Here is a 17,716-nt window from a genome sequence, read left to right on the forward strand (position 1 = left end):
TCAGCAGCAGGGTGACATGTTGGCAATACCCTGCCCCATTGAGCAGTCTTGCCGCCACATTTTGCACCAGCTGCATCTTCCGGACCAACCTTAAGGGCAGCCCCACATAGAGCTCATTACAGTAATCCAACCTGGAGGTTACCAGTGCGTGGACAACAGTGGTCAGGCTATCCCGGTCCAGAAATGGCCGCAGTTGTCTCACCAGCCGAAGCTGGTAAAAGGCACTGCTAGCCACTGAGGTCACCTGGGCCTCTAGCGACAAAGATGGATCCAGGAGCACCCACAGACTAAGGACCTGCTCTTTCAGAGGGAGTACGACCCCGTCCAAAGCAGGCAACTGACTTGGAAACCACAAACCCACAGTGCCTCCGTCTTGCTAGGATTCAGACTCAGTTTATTGGCCCTCATCCAGCCCACCACTGAGTCCAGGCAGCTGTCCAGGGCTTGCACGGCCTCTCCTGATTCAGATGTTACAGAGAAATAGATCTGGGTATCATCAGCATACTACTGACACCTCACCCCAAAGCTCCTGATGAATGCTCCCAAGGGCTTCATATAGATGTTAAACAGCATGAGGGACAAGATGGTACTCTGCGGCACCCCACAGCACAACTGCCAGGGGGCCGAAAGACAGCCACCCAATGCTATTCTCTGACAGCAACCTTGGAGATAGGATCGGAACCACTGTAAAACAGTGCCTCCAACACCCAGCTCACCAAGTCGGCCCAGAAGGATACCATGGTCAATGGTATCAAAAGCCGCTGAGAGATCAAGTAACAATAACAGGGTCACGCTCCCTCTGTCCTTCTCCCAATAAAGGTCATCCATCAGGGCAACCAAGGCCGAATCAGTCCCATAACCAGGCCTGAACCCAGACTGGGATGGGTCAAGATAATCTGGTTCATCCAAGAGTACTTGCAGTTGCTGTGCCACAACCCGCTCAATCACCTTCCTAAGAAGGGGGTATTTGCAACTGGTTGGTAGTTGTCACAAACCAATGGGTCCAGGGTGGGCTTTTTTAGGAGTGGTCGGATCACCACCTCTTTCAAGGCAGCTGGAACCACTCCCTCCCGCAATGATGCGTTGACCACACCCTGGATCCACTCGGTGCCCCCTCAGCAAGCTTCAATAAGCCAAGAAGGGCAAGGGTTGAGAGGACAAGTTGCTGGCCGCATCATCGCAAGCACCTTGTCCATGTCATCAGGCCACATCAACTGGAACTGTTCCCAAGAAGTTGCAGCAGACATTGCACTGGACACCTCATTGGGGACTACAGTAGATGTGCATGGGGCATCAAGACTGCTACGGAGACGAGCAACTTTACCCTCAAACTGCCTTGCAAACAATTCTTAGTGGGCCTCCAAAGGGTGTAAGCCTCCATTTCCTGGAGTTGATGTCAACAGACCCCTAACAATACGGAAAAGCTCCACCGGACGGCTACTTGAGGATGTGATGGAGGCAGAGAAGTAGGCCTTCTTCGTCACCCTCACCGACACACAGTAGGCAAGGTTATGATGTTTTAATTGTGCCTGATCAGCCTCACAGCACATCTTTCGCCACTTGCGCTCTAGCCGTCGTCCAGCCTATTTCATTGCCCTTAGCTCACTGGTGTACCAAGGTGCAAGCCGGGCTCCACAGTGCTGGAGAGGGCGCTCGGGTGCAACTGTGTCAAGAGCCCAACGCACCTCACTGTTCCACAGTGTGGCAAGTGCTTCAACAGGGTCACCTGCTCTATCTACTGGGAACTCCCCCAGGGAGTTTCATATTAGTATGACTATGTAAAGTTTTAAAATTAATGTAATATTAAGGTGTATATCAGGAAAAGAATGAAAGAGAATCACCAAGAGCTATGTATTTTAGTATTACTGAATGCTATATATCTTTTTCAGTTGTTTATTTCATACAACTTGCTTTTTGGGTTTAACTGGTGATCATCCAGCCAAGAGTACCACAACTCGCTTTTTCATGATTGTGTATACTGTGGTCAGTTCTGAACAGAGTTTCTGAAGAGAAGGCTTCACTTTCTCTTGCTTCAGAGATAAGTCATTTTCAGTTTCTTCCAATCTGGAACAATGAGCCCTAAATAATAATAATTGCTTTGTGTTTTGTTTAGTTCTTCTGTTTCTAATTCCCCAGAGAACTAAGAGAGTCACAAAAAGAAAGTATTAAACATTCACAACCTCATAAAGATTTGATTCTTTGACCCTGGTAAAAGAGTAAAGCTCAAAAGAAAAGGTGTTGGTTAAAAATATAGTAACCTTTAAACTGTGGTTCTCTTATCCCCATGAAGAATGTCATATTTTTAAAAGTACACTTTCTCTTAACTAGACTGTTCGTTCTTCATCTGAAGAAAAAGAAACAATGGTAGAAGGATTTAAAACTAAGTGTTTTTCATCCATTATAATTAATTTAGAAGCATGGATTTGCTCCCCACACACCCCCAACTTGAGCACATGCTTCAGTGTAGATCACATGTTTTGCGTGCAAAAAGTCCCAGGTTCAATCCCTGGCCTCTCCAGGTTGAACTGGGAAAGCCGTTTGCTTGAAACTCTGGAAATCTGATGCCAGTTGGTATAGACAGTATTGTAGGGCCCCGCTTTTCGGTGGCCCGCTTTTCGACGTTCTGCTAATATGGCGGCTCTGAATTAGAGTAAGGCCCCACTCATACGGCGCTTGTTCTACTTTTACAGTGTTTTTCTGGTGTCAGGCACCATTTTATTGACGGAGTTTCGCTTTTAGATGGGTTTTGCTTCTAGACGGGGGTCTGGAACGTAACCCGCCGTATGAGTGGGGCCCTACTGTACTGAGTTAGGTGGACCAATGGCCAAGTTCCTCTGTTCCTACTGTTTACTGCATCCAGGGGTAGCCCATCCATATAGGCAAACTAGGCGGTCATCTAGGGTGTCAAGTTAAGCCCCCCCCGCCAAATTCAAGGAAAAAATGCAAACTAAAAAATATAAATAAAATAACGAAGATGTCATTATTTCAATTGCATGTAGCACTAAAGAGATCACTCTGTCAGCACAAGCATTTCTGCTTGCCTGACAGAGCGATTCCCCCTCTCCTCCCCCCATGTGCTGTGGGGCTGAATTGGGGGGAGGAGAGGAGACAGGGGAAACCATGTTCCACTAGTGGGAATCCTTGCAATGGCTCCTGCTAGTGGGACAGTTAGTTGACTCTGTCATTATTTCAGTTTCTTTGTGTGTACAGAGCTAATATAAATTATAATTAATAAGTTGGTCCATAAAAGAAAAGTAACAGTATTAACCAGGGTCATTTTAAAGGGGGGGAAACAGAGAGCAATTGCCCTGGCCCTCATTTATGAGGGAGGCCTCGTGCATGGATGGGGCCACATGAATGTTGGCATTGCTGCATTGTTGCCAACTCTTTTGTTTCAGAATCCCCCTAAATTGACCACCCTAAACTTCATGGGAAAAACTCTACCGTTGGCTATGTCCTTTTGTTATCATGATAGTGTGAGCAAGATGGTTGCAGCATCCATAGGCAGGGCTAATAATAGCAACCCAGCCCAACAATAGTCAAGCATTTTTTTACATATATTATTATAATCTCTCTTTTTTTCCTCCAAGGAACCCAAGGCAGCTTACATGGTCCTCCTTCTCCTTTCTATTTTATTCTCACAACAACCCTGTGAGGTAGGTTAGGCTGAGAGTCACTCAGGGACTGTCCCAAAGTCATGGCTAAATCAGAGGAATTGAACCAGGGTTTCCCTACTCCCACGCTCTAATCACTGCACCCTGCTGAACCCACCACGTACATGATGGGGCCAGGGTCCTCTGTGCAGAGCATGCTGAAGGCACCAACCAGTGGGTTAATGGGCCTACCGGAATGCAGAAACCCAGAGTCTCTCTGCTCCTTTTGTGGCACAGTTACAAATGATAATGGCCACTAGCTTCTCTTCTTGACTCTCCACTGGCACAGTTTTCTTGGGCCTTCTGCCAATAAAACTGGCCACAGAAGCAGTTAAGACTGTTCCCTTTCTTCTCCAGTGAGAGCACTGATTAGAGCTGAGAGAATGGTTGGACAAGACCAGCAGGGAGGAGAGAGAGGACAGTTCTAACTGGACCCACATGGATCCCAAGGAGAGGAGAGAAATGGAGGAGATGGCAAGTGAATTGGGGAGCAGCAGCTGTGTCTCAGTGGGAGAAATGTAGTGTCTGAGTGGGGGGTAGACAAAAATGGAGGGGCAGAGACTGTGTAAGAGGGATAGGGTGGGCACGTAGGCATATTTTATTCAGAGGGATTTGGAGAAACAACATTGCCTTCTGTGGAATGGGTATCATGATGTTGAAGCAGACAATGGTAGTAGGCTCCAAGGGGTGGCTTTCATGTTTGAGGGTGGCTTTCATGTTTGAGGGCTCATATGCCCCACCTCTTAGGCAAGTGACTTGTCTTTAGGCCTTCCATAAAAGAAAGTTTTTGCTTTCAGTGGCAAATACTGGGTTGCTGACACCCCCCATGATGGTCCTTTTACGGCAGGCCCTGTGGCCCAGAAGGGTGGAGACCACCCCACACATAACAATTGCTATTGCTTGATTTTTGTCTTTTACTATTTCAAAGGCATATGGAATTCAACTCCACTTGTTGAGCAAGTCACTCCCTCCGCAAACATGTGCCTTTAAGAGAGATGATTGATTTATACTGAAGAGGTTTGTGAAAATAAACTCAGAGTTTTTAGAGCTTTACAGATTCCTTTCACTTTGCCAGTTTCTGTAGCTAGTGGGAATGTAGCTTCTGAAAATTGATAAAATTGATAAAAGCATATCAGCTGTGTTCAACAATGGTGCAAGAGAGACTTGTTGGACTTGCTGTAATATTAGTAGAACATGAACCAACTGGAAAACTAGATGTAAAAGAACTAGCAACTAAACCTTAAAAGCAAGGAAAGTCATGCAGAGTGTTTTTGATTAGTATTTTGTAATTACAGGTTAACGTTCATTGAAGAGCTTTCATTATTGAATGTGGTGATAAGGGCAGTTACAGTAGGATAGAGTAATGAATTATTTTGGATATGTAATCATACAAATTATAATCAACACTTTTAATGCATTTTTGTTTGAAATCAGATTGTTGTGTACAAATCTATTCTGAAAATTTCGTGTGTCTATTTAATCTGATCTCAGAAATCTTAGTTGGGCAGATGGATGGATGAACAAACTGAATAATTATGCCACTGTGGAAATAATACACTTAAAAATATTAAATGAAATTTTGGGGCAAAATATTTCCTAGTTTACCAAAACCCTGAGCCTAGCTCTGCTGTTGAGGTTTGGGGCTGGAAGTGCCGACTGCATGATTCGCCTAGGGCACCTATTGCTGGCAGCTCATCTAGGGCCATCCCTGACTGCATCACAGAGGTTGCTATATCTTGCCAAGTTCATCTCTAGAGGTTGATTCTGCTATGGGTGTCTTCCCCTCCACCAGATGGTAGGGCTGAAAACCCAGTATAGTATTCAGTGTTCTCCATCCAGATTGACTTTGGATATTTAATTATAAAGTGTCAGTTTCATTTACTTGTTCAGTTAAGTGTGGAATCCTGTACAAATGGCACACATTTCTCCTAACATGACTATTGCTTACATTCTTTTCCCATTTAACATTATGCAAATCACTGGGAAATATTTAGTTAGTGAAAGGTTTGGTGCAACAAAAAAAGAATACGTACTTAGAGAATGTTGACTCTTGTCAAACCATTCAAGTACAGTTCTTTCATCCAGATTTTTTGATGTTTGTTTATCCAACAGTTCATTATTTAAGCCTGGTCTGTCAAAATAGTTTAAATAATCTTTGGGAAACATGGCTACATCATTGATACACCAGAAGTCTGTTAAATATAGGACAGATTGGCTAGATAAGAAAAGCATGATAAACTTGCATCGCTAAATTTTTTTGTTATTTGTTCCATTTGGGTTTCTAAAAGCATCAATAAGCTGTGAAATCTCATTGCTATAAATTTCTGGAACAGGCGCACAGAAACACCGGCAAAGCAGTGAAAATGATTGCTGCTGATTCATTTTAACTACTTGACCTTCTAACCTCTTTTACAGATATATGACCAAGATGGGACACTACAGCACTTTATTGATGGTGGGGAACCCAGTAAGTCAAGCTGGATGAGGTATATTCGATGTGCAAGGCACTGTGGGGAGCAGAACTTAACCGTAGTCCAGTACAGGTAAAACGTCTTTCAATTTATTCTCTGAATATCTCAGTTTATTTTAAAGATTTTGTCAAAGAAATGCATGTCAGAAATCAATTCATCAGCAAATCATATATGAGTGCAAAGATATGTAATAGGTATTTTGTGAATGGTGTAATTCACTTAAGAAACCTTTTTGTACACCACCCAGAGAGCCACTCGCTATGGGCGGTCTATAAATGAAACAAACAAACAAACAAACAAACAAACAAATAAATAAATAAATAAAGACAGTGGCTTTATAAAATATAAAAACAACTCTTTTAGTATTTACTATTAGGGGTTCAGCTTACTGGGTTGGATCCAGAGGTGCCCTTTGCAAGTAGGAAAGCTTTTCCCAGAATAGCACAAGATCCTTGTGTGAGAAAAGACAACTGAAATCTGGTGATGTAGTTCTGTTTGCACAAGGCACTTTCAGTGGCTGCATTCTGATATGGAGTTAATTGCGTTCATTTTCTGCTTATAATGGCAGTGCTTCTGTCCCAGTTTATAACATTCCTTTCACACCTCATTACCTGTGGCTTTTTGACCAATATACTGCCATGTCATGCTAAATTTCACTCACACCAGTAGGCGTGGTATGACCCAATAATAAACATCACTGACCATGCCACTACTCCCCTACCCTTTTTGCACATCCACACTTCTGTTTCCCCATGAAAATGGCAGGAAAGGACTGTATGCCGGTACACCGACCCAAATTTCCTCACTTTAATCCCACAGTTTTCTGGGTTAATGGAGCTTCAAATGAATTTTTGGGGGAAGCAGTTAACAGGCAATGAGCACTAAACTTCCACAGTATTCTGCTAGATTTCCAGATGTGGCTTTTATGCCATGTGAAAGATCAAATACAATGCGGAAATTATCAGGTAAGGAAACAATGGGAAAATAGAATAAACTGCTGTCTGAATATGTTGCACAAGATCTTACACAATAGCTACTACCACAGCGGCTTGCACGACATCCCAAGAAGCTAAGTTGTGCAGAGTCTTCTGCTGGCTCTTGTGCAGCGGTTTGCAGAACAGCACCACTGCAAGAAATTTCTTCTGTTGACATATCTCTGGATTCAACTCCATAGGATTTTTAAAAGGGCTGGCCTGGTCTCCTTTAGACAGAGGAATTCAGGTTTAAACCAAGAGCATAAGAACATAAAATGTGTCATGGTGGATCAGACTGAAATGTCATTTAGTCTAACTTCTTATTTCACACTGTGGTCAACCAGACATTTCTAGGAAGCCCAAAAGCATGAAGGCAATTGATTTGCTTGTCAGTAACTGTCTCGGGATCTGGAGATAACATTTAGCTATCACGACTAATCTCCAGACTTACAGACTTGTACTCTGTAAATTTGTCTAATTCCTTTTTATAGCCATCTATAAGAGTAACTCCTTGTCATCTACTAATCTAATGGCTGGTTTCACATACTATTTTTTATTGCTTGCATTCTCAAAATGAATGTAGCGAGATGGCTAGAAAATTGAACATGTGAATTGTGAGACATGAGACATGTGTTGATGAGCTTTGTTATCTTGCACTGATACTGCACTGCCCTGAGACTTCAAAGAAGTACATGCCATACATTTAAAATACATTGCTTCACACAAAGAAAGTATCCTGGAAACTGTAGCTTACCCCTCCAAAAGCTACAGTTCCCAGCACCCTTAACAAACGATAGCTCCCAGGATTCTTTGGGGGAAGTCATGTCCTTTAGACATGTGTTCAGTGTATGGTGTGTCCCAATCTTTTCAATGCACACATTTTAAGAACACAAGTAAGGAAAAGTAATGTGGGAGGAATGTTTTAAAAGTTTATTTGGAGGTATGTTGTGGTGTTGTTTTTTGGAAGACATGGCTTTTCTTGTCAAAGAGCTATGAACCTGAGAGAACTGACCCCTGCCAGACGTATCTTCTGTGTAGCTTTTCACGGCACAATACCACTCTTCAAGGCAACTCTGGTAGCTAGACAGGGGGAACAAGTACACTGTTTTCCAAAACACAGAGCATGCTGTTTATTCATTGTAGCACTTTGGTTTGAAAATACTGGGGCAGTTATCTTTGTCTACAATAACAGGTAATCAGTTCTTTTGTGGGAAAATCAGATATGCCTTCTGATAGCACCTGCCTGTGAAGAAGTCCAGAATCTATAGTTAGCTAAGCAATAAAAGGCCAACATGAGAAGTTGATTCTGGATGCATAAGGGACTATGAGCTCACATTTACAATCAAAACAGCTTATTAAATGTGCTGCACATATATATGGGATCTCCACAATAAACAAATATTTTCCTCTTAAAATCAGAAACAACTGTTTGGCACTGCTGGACATTTTAGCAATATGAAGAAATGGCCAGTTTGGCAACTGCTACATTAGCTGCATTAAAAAAGTAGCATCAAACTTTAATTGTGTTTATATTATTTAAAAATGTTGTTCACAGATGAAAAAGAGGGGCAAACATTGTCATTTTTAGTGTTAGCCATCCAGTGTCATAATAAGACAATAGTCAAATTATATTCTTCAGGATAAGTATCAAAATAGACAATAGGAACCCAAAGACCAAAAAAAGTCAATTTGTGCTACTAACTGAAGTGTAACATCAAAGACTTATTTTTAAAAGAAGTCAGCCATAATTGTGCTCAATGTCAGTAAAACTATAAGAAAATGTTAAAGCAAAGAATTGTTTCTGAAGTCATAAACAGCAATCAAGGTATTTTTTTAAAAGTCATGAGCATTTATATAAAGTATTCAGATTCAGATTTTGCCCTGATGCAAAACCTTGTGTGCACTCTCATGTATACTTGTAGGCCTGCATATGTATGCTGATATATAAGATATGGGTGTGGCACCTCTGCGTACCCAAAGGGATGCATGTGCAGAGTTGTCCATTCCACTGAAGGGACCACAGATGGGTCTTGCAGACAGGGGAAATACTTGTGTTGATTAGACCAGTATGTCTTACAGAGTATCACTGGATCAGTGTGTGTGTGTGCACATATTTGTATACATGCAGATTAAAATCTCAAGCAAGATGTGACCAGGAGAAAGTCATTACACATCTGTCAATATTAAGTGGATTTTACAACTCTCCTTTCATGATGAAACTGTTCCTTCGAATTTCCTCTGTTGATGTTTTTGATTACTTCAGATCTTTTAAAAATGAACTACAAAAACACAATTAAAAAAAAACCTGGCATCTATCACCAGGGACTACATCCAAGTGTAAGAAAATAGAAAAGTTGGACACTGAAAAACCGTCTAATTTATATTGTACATGGACATCCTCTTCACTGAAAGTCAGCTGGTTTAAATTCATTCTGTTATGATTTGTAATATCTAAATGGAATTTTCTTCAAAGCGCTCTTGATTGATTGACCCTTAGCTGAACGTTTTGTTTTTATTTTGAAGCTGACAATAATGTTTGTTGGCATGTGTTCTGCTTCAACTGCGTTGGGACGCCACGAAGCTATCTTTATGAGTCATCCAACCACAATACTAAATACATGTCAGCAAAGGAAATATTATCCGAAAGAGGAAAAATCCCTTTGATGTACTTCAGCATGCAGAGATTTCTGCAAGTTTTGGAAGCTCTGTACGCTTGTAAGGAATGGTGTATGCTTACACTTTCCCCCTTTTTTTGGCCTACTCCAAGCCTCAGAAGACCACCCATTGCTTGAAAACAGTTCAGCTCTTTCAGCAGCAAAGTGTGTCATTGGGTTTTAGCACATTCATTTGTTGGGCTGCTGTGTTTATATTAGGTGAAGCCAAACAGAGAGATGAAAAGTTACAAGGGTGAAGTACAAAGTAGACTCTTTTTTTAAAAAAGTCAGGAGATGCGGGTGATTTATGATACTGCTCTGATTTTGATTTTTATGTAATGGTGGAAAGAATTAATAAAATGTACAGCTTGGGTGGAAATAGATGGGGGTGGAGAGAGAGGGCAGGAAAGAGATGGAGGCATGAGTTTTTGTCAGATATTCATAGAATGTTGGGAAAAAGCATTCTGCTTAGCCAGCAGTGCCCTCCTGAGACAGGGTGGCAGTAAGCGAGGAAAATAACAAGATAAATGAAATTTTTGCAGCTGCTCGTAAAATATTGAGAATCTGCACTTTTTTATTGATCTTTATGATCCTGTTGCCAAGAGCCACTTTGCGGTGACAAAATATGTTGACAAGTGCATATCTCACTGGCATGAAAAATGTGGCTAAGGATTCTCCTTATGTCGGCAATGTTATACAAGAAACAAATTGCACCACTACAGCCAATTCTTTACAGAGAAGCTAAATTTAAAGCCTACCAACCCTGCACACTTTTATCTCAAACTTCAGGCTAATATTTGTTGCAATTCTTCACCACAGAAACCAGGGGAGATTCAACTTTTTGAAAGTCCATTTATGTCTCTATACTTTACATAAGGTGATGTAAAAATTAGTTATTTCTTACTACCACAGCTGTATCATTCTGATAGGTAATATTTCAGCTGTAATGGAAAGCTCATCTTGTATTTGTTGAATTACTATCCATCTCATATAAGGATGTTTTACTTTACTGTAACAGGCTTATGCAACAGCCACTTTGCAATGGTAACTTTTTTATTTTTTCTCCTACAAGCCTGATCTTACATTGGTTTTACCTATGTGTGAATTTTCATATCATGGTTACTGATTTATATGCTTCTGTTTAAGCAAAATTTTAATCTCAGGTCCATGATCAAATATTAGATAAATAGAAATATGGGTAGACAGGTAAGTGGATGGCTAGGTAATGCTTACTACAACCCTGGGTTTAGTGGTAAACCATGCCTATCCAGGTACAGATCTTAGATACTAATGCTGTATATACTTACCTGGGAGAAAGCCCCAATGAAATCAGTAGGTCTTCTTCTGAGTAAATACAGATAGAATTGCACTGCATGTTGTTATCATTGTGTATATTATTTTTCATGAAGGTGTACCAGACACAATCTAAGATTCTTAGATATTTTTCTTTGTTGGAACTTTGTTCAATGTTCTCTTTGTTTTCTAATATTTGTGATTTTTACAAAAAAGCAATGGTTACCTCTGAGGGTGGAGGGGGAGATGCATTCATTCATTCATATATTTAGAATATTGTATCTTACCCTTAATCCAAAGATTCTAGGGCAGGGAACACTAAATCTTCAATAAATAACAACAAACACCAATAAAGCCAAGATACATAGAACAGCAATAAAACAACCATCGGTGATAAAATCAGTCACTGTTTCCAAATGCCGTTGTAAATAGCCATGTTTTAAACTCAAAATAACATCAATGTTGATGCCTGTCTCATTCCAAGGTGTAAGAAATTCCAGAGCTGGGGTGCCACCAAGGAGAAAGCCCGCCTCTGTGTTCCCATATACTAATTTATTAAAATGATGTACCACCATTCAAACAAGAAAGGCTCACAACTTTTTTTAAAAAAACGTTGTTTTAAAAAAACCTACTCTTTCAGTAACTATGAAAATCATGAAGGATGCAATCCTATGCACACTTACAGAAAAGAAAGTCTTATTGAAGCCATGGAGGCCTTACTTTGAGTACCAATATCTGTAGAACTGTAAGTTAGAGGTTACCTAAAGTATTGAGAGGTTAGCTAAAGTATTGAGAAATGTATTGCTGTGTTAGGATAAAAGCAGTGCAAGGAAATCAGGATATTAGTAACATTTTTATTTAGATTTTATTTAAATTTGTTTATTACCACCTAGACTCTCTTCATCTGAGTGGAAGTGGGGGAGAGCTTTTTTGTTGTTTATTGTTAAACAATTGGGAGTCAGAAACCCTTGCAGATTTACTGCAAATAAATGCAGGGTAAAAGCCTGCTTCTTAGGTAAACATACACACTGGCACACACAGCTCAGACAACTGAGTTTACTCTTCATATGCATAACAAAGGGTTATGGGCCCAGTAAGCTAAACTGAAGTGCGAGTCTTGCCTGAAAGCTAAAAAGCTAAGTACTGTGTATGATTTACGAAAGATCAAAAAGAGACTTTAGGTTAGAGGAAGAAAAGCAGAACAAAAGATAGAAGGTCATGGCTGAAGAATCAACACTCATGACAAGTATCCTGAGTCTGGAGAAAGAGAATTATGTGATTTGGAGTCTTCAAATGATGGCAGTTTTGGAAGGGGAGGATCTTCATGGAGTCCTGAGTAATCCTGAACCCTCAGCAGCGGATCAAGTAGCCACTATCTCCTGGAAGCACAATCCAGCCAAGGTTAAGTCTCTTCTTATTTCTGCTTTATCAGATGAAGAGCTAAATGTTTGCATGGGCTGTAAAAATGCTAAGGAAATATGGGAAAAGCTTGAGAAACTGTGTCAGAGAACATCTAAAAATCATGTGATGTTTCTCTATACATCATTGTATATGCTGAGGCAATCTTACACAGTCTCAGTCAACACCTGGACAGATTTACAAGTTTGGTCTGAGAATTAGAAAGTTGTGGAAAATCTTTAGATGGTGATTTGCAGAAAGCCATACTGCTGGCATCTCTAAATGAACATCATCATGTCACAGCTTCCATACTAGAACATACAGATCAGAATTATGATCAGATGATGGCATATCTTAAAAGATCAGGACTATAAAGAAAGATAGTAACAAGCTCTGTCTGAAAAAGCAAATTTTACTGTGAGCAGAAACAGCAACAAAGGTGGGATAGAGAGATGAGTCATGCCCCAAAGCCACAGCAGGGCACAAACAGACAAAGAAAGAATTGCTTCAAATGCATATCTCCTAACCAACTTCAAAGAGATTGTACTAGAAGGGAGAGAGGAGAAAGAGTTGATTTTAAAGAGAAGCAAGCTGAAAGGAAAGCAAATAGCAAACTAAAGTGAAGCATTTCAGTTACCATGTATCTGATGGAAAGAATGATGATTATGAAACCAGATTTGTAATTGACACTGGAATGACAACACATTTAATAAATGATAAAAGGCTTTTAAAAAATGTTAGCCCACATACACACAATGTAACAGTATCAGGCAACCTTTTCTGTTTGCAAGGAGTAGGCATTTTGGAGTACCAGAGAGCTTGAACTGAAAAATTGCCTATTTGTTCAAGCTTTTAACAATAATTTAGTAAGTTCCACAAAAATAATGGAACATGGAAGTGAACTGTGTTTATGACAGAATTTGTCATGTTTTAGACCAAGGAGAAGTGTGTTGTACTACAAGATTGAAAAATTGAGTTTTGCATTTGGAATATCTTGAAACTATGCATGCCAATACAGCCAAAGAAAACTCTGATTCTGGATGCATACATGTTTAGCATAGAATAATGGGACATGCCAGCTTAGCCAGAATTAATGTTCTAGAGAAGGAAAATTTGGCTAGAGGCATTAAAATTGGACAATGTAAATCCAGAGAAACGTGAATGTTGTATAAAAATAAAAAGTATGAAACCAAAATTTCCTAAGAAGAGTGAAAAGAAGACTACAAAACCTCTAGAATTAATTCACACAGACCTTTGTGGACCCATTAGAATGCCATCACAGGGCAGAAATTTATACATGCTTATTTTCATAGATTATTACTTGAGGTATACCACAATGTACCTACTGAGAAAGAAAAATCAAGTACTTCAAAAATTGAAGGACTATAGCAGAATTGTGTCCAACAAATTTGGCAGAAAGCCACAAATTATAAAATCTGACAATGCAGGAGAATTTGTGTCCAGGACTATGCAAGACTTTCTACATGAGGAAGGCATAGAGCACCATACGACTGTTGTTTATTCTCTAGAACAAAATGGGGTCACAGAATGCATGAACTGGACTCTTGGACAGATGATTTGTTCCTTGTTGGAAGATGCACAGTTACCATGGAAACAATGGGGACAAGCAGTGGTTACTGCCACCTATTGCAGAACCACCTTCTGGCAGCTGCAAGCAACAAGACACCTTTTGAGTTATGGCATGAGCACACACCAAGCATGTCTCACCTTCATGTGTTTGAGTGCAAGGCCTTGGTGCACATCCTGAAACAAAATTGGACAACACTGCCAAGGAAGAAATATTTATTGGATTTTCTTCAATGCAGAAGGGATACCAAGTCATAGATCCCAAAATTGGCAAAGTTGGAGAATGCACAACTGTCCACTTTGATGAAGGAAAGTGTGCACACCAACCAGAAGGGGTGCCACACCAAACATGACAGTGAAATGGAAGAAGAAACTGAGCTATTCTTCCACAACAGAAGGGATCACAGTAATATACCAGCAGAGGAAGGCAAGGAGTCTGAGCCAGAAGGGGCAGCTAAAGTGCCACCACCCAGATGCTCTGAACGCACCAATAAAGGTGTACCACCAGAAAGACTTGGTTACCTCATGAGAGATGAACTTTCAGAGCCAGAGACCGGGAAAGAGATTGAAGCTTTACCCAAAGCTGAAGCTGTGGAGGCAGGTAGCCAAGGAAGAGCTGGAAGCTCTATGCAAGAATAGACGTGGACCAAGCTTCCTCAAGAAGAAAAGCTGTAGGCTGCAAGTGGATATTCAAGAAGAAGTTGGATGCTGAACGAAACGTTGAGAGATACAAGACTAGTAGAACAAAGGATACTCTCAAAAGTATGGGCAAGAGTACAATCAAATACTTGCTGCTGTAGTCAAATGCATGACCATCACAACTCTTCTGTTGCTGCTAACAAGAAAATGCAGGTGGAACACATGGGTATAAAAACAGCATTCTTGCATGGAGAAATCCATGAGGAAATCTACATGCAGCAGCAACTAGGGTTTGAACTTCCAGGAAAAGAAATCCTAGTGTGTAAACTTTAAAAGTCCATCTATGGACTTAAACAGGCTACCAGAGCCTGGAATGAGAAACTGAGCAAAATGCTCTTGAAAGAAGGCTTTGTACATGTCATAGCGGAGTCATGCCTGTACAGCAGATTCAGGAACAACAGATGGACTTACCTATTGATTTACGTGGATGATCTACTGTTGGCTTATCAAGGCCCACTGGACAAGCAACAACTTGTGAATCTTCTCAACAAGGAGATTGAAGTGAAGTGCCTGGGTGATGTCACTCACTAGCTTGGAATACGAATTGAAAGAGAAGATGATGTATCCTTCTTGCTGAGACAAAGACAAAAGATCCACAGTCTTCTCTAGAGTCTAGGAATGAAGGATGCACCTCCAGTACCTACTCCAATTGAAGTAGGATATCTGAAACGAAACCACAACAAACAACCATGGGAAGACCATGACAGCTTCAGGCAAGCCATCAGGAAACTTCCGTATATCAGCACTGTTACCAGGCCAGATGTGGCGGCAGCAGTGGGACACTTGTGCAGAAAAACCAGCTCGCCAACCAAGAAGGACTGGAAAGAAATCAAGAGTGGTGAGATATCTGAAGGGTATTGCAACCATGAAACTGAAGTTAGCAGCTACTGGAGATCCCAAACTAGTGGGATATGCAGATGCTGAGTGGTCTGAAGACACTACAGATCAAAAATCCACCAGTGGAAACATCTTCTACTATGGAGATTTGGTGATCAGCTGGGCAAGTGAGAAACAAGAGACTGTAGCACTCATTTTCACAGAAGCTGAGTATGTGTCAGCTTCTGAAGCAAGCAGACAATTGACATGGCTTCTTGAACTGTTCAGAGAATTAAGCATCTCTGCACATGGGCCTGTCATGATGTTTGAAGACAATCAAGGACGCATCAGACTTGTGGAGTCAGAAGTGGTGAATTCACAAACTGAGCACATTAGAGATACCTACTGCAGAGGACTACTCAAGATAGATTATTGTCCAATGGAAGACATAACTGCAGATGCTCTGACGAAGGTGTTGAGCAAAGTCAGGTAATGCAAGCTGCAAGACAAGATGAACCTCATGGGCTGAACCAAACACTTGTTGAGAAAGGGTGATGGAAGTGGGGCAAGAGCAACTCCTGTTTGGGTTCTTTCTTTTGTATTCCAGAAGGAAGATAGAGTTAGGGTCCTCCAGCTGGCTAGGCTTGTCTACCTTTACCTGTGCTCTTCTCTATCTAACTTCCTTCTGCTGTAAACCAATATGTTCAGGGAAGCTGACCTGTCCCTCCTTCCTTTGTCTTCTTCGACTGTCCAAGGAGAGAGAAGATATCTATTTCTTTGGTCTTTCTCCTGAACCATGAGGGCAATACCCAAGTGTGTGCATTGCGCCTCCAACATAGTTAGTTAGAACTAAGTATGTCTTTCCTATCTACTATGTATTTCTATAAATAAAGTAACTTTTTCTTATTTTACTAAGTCTTAAGTCTCATTGATTTAAATGCAGGGTAAAAGCCTGCTTCTTAGGTAAATACACACACTGGTACATGAGCTCAGACAGCTGAGCTACTCTCCATATGCATAACAAATTAATTCTTACTTAACACTTGAGATGGCAGTTGGGATAGAAAAGGGACTAGCTCAGCTAGAATCACTAGGATCTGTATGGAGGGTAGCTTTCACCAGGCTTTTCTTTCTTTCTTGCACTGATGAAATTGATGCTTCTTAAGAATTATTGCCCAAGCATTCATTTGTTCTCTCTCTGCTTGCTATGACCAGGTCAAACATATTCTACAGAGCTTGTATGGATATTCCCAGAGGGACAGAGCTGTTGGTGTGGTACAATGACAGCTACACATCTTTCTTTGGAATCCCATTACAGTGCATTGCACAAGATGAGAACTGTAAGTGTCTTATTTCATCTCCGTATATACTTGTTTCACATTTTGTATTACAGTTGGATCTTTGTTCTTAAAATATATACAAACTAAAATATGTGAACATTCAATTAAATTAATGTGAAATTTTATGATTTAGAAATCAAATTTAAGATACTTGGTATATGCAGAATTGAACTGAACATGGAACCCAGGGAAGGGATATTTTGAAAGGCGTTCCTCACAATGGCAGTTCTTTGAAAACTGCAAAATTGAAAAGTAGTCTGTACGTTGAAATAATAAGCACAATTAATTGGTTACAGAAATATGTTTTATGAAAAGACAGGATTCTTCCCACTGTGATGTGATTTTGAAGGCATGTTATGATGGAAGGATCCACACTGAGCAGAGCCTTTAAGCCCACACCATATTGAAGGATGTGAATCATTATCACTTTTCTAAACCTATGTTGAAACTGGTGATCAGCAGAGGGTATGGACTTTATGTCTTGGTCAAAGCCATCAAAAGGGCTTGCATTATACAGAACACATAAACCCCCAAAATATAACATTACAATATATTACTTTTCTCTTGTGTTTCATCTAGAATTATCACTGGCAGTATACCAAAACTTCTCACAATTGATCAGCCGAGTCATAGAGACAATTCTTTTATTTTATTTTGAAACTATTTGTATGACATATTAGATGGTTTCCAACTGGTATAGCTCTACTGCCAGAACATATCTGTGGGCAGACCAAGGAGGGAGGCAATTTTTGGTGAGTCCTCTTGTCCTCTCTTCTGGAAGGTTGAGAAACACTCTGGAGCAGAATTAAGGGGGGAAAGGAGGGGTGCAGG

The 17,716-nt window shown here is 40.6% G+C and overlaps 1 protein-coding gene across 1 annotated transcript in view; it reads left to right on the plus strand.

Moving 5' to 3' along the window:
* The window catches only part of PRDM6 (PR/SET domain 6), a 130,677-nt gene that overhangs the window by 80,956 nt on the left and 32,005 nt on the right, over positions 1-17,716 (plus strand). Inside the window, exons 3-4 of the mRNA XM_061607488.1 lie at positions 6,069-6,196; positions 16,761-16,885. Coding sequence (XP_061463472.1) covers positions 6,069-6,196; positions 16,761-16,885 — 253 coding nt within the window. The remainder of the gene's footprint in view (positions 1-6,068; positions 6,197-16,760; positions 16,886-17,716) is intronic.

This window comes from Rhineura floridana, chromosome 1, assembly GCF_030035675.1.
Source record: "Rhineura floridana isolate rRhiFlo1 chromosome 1, rRhiFlo1.hap2, whole genome shotgun sequence".
Taxonomy (NCBI): domain Eukaryota; kingdom Metazoa; phylum Chordata; class Lepidosauria; order Squamata; family Rhineuridae; genus Rhineura; species Rhineura floridana.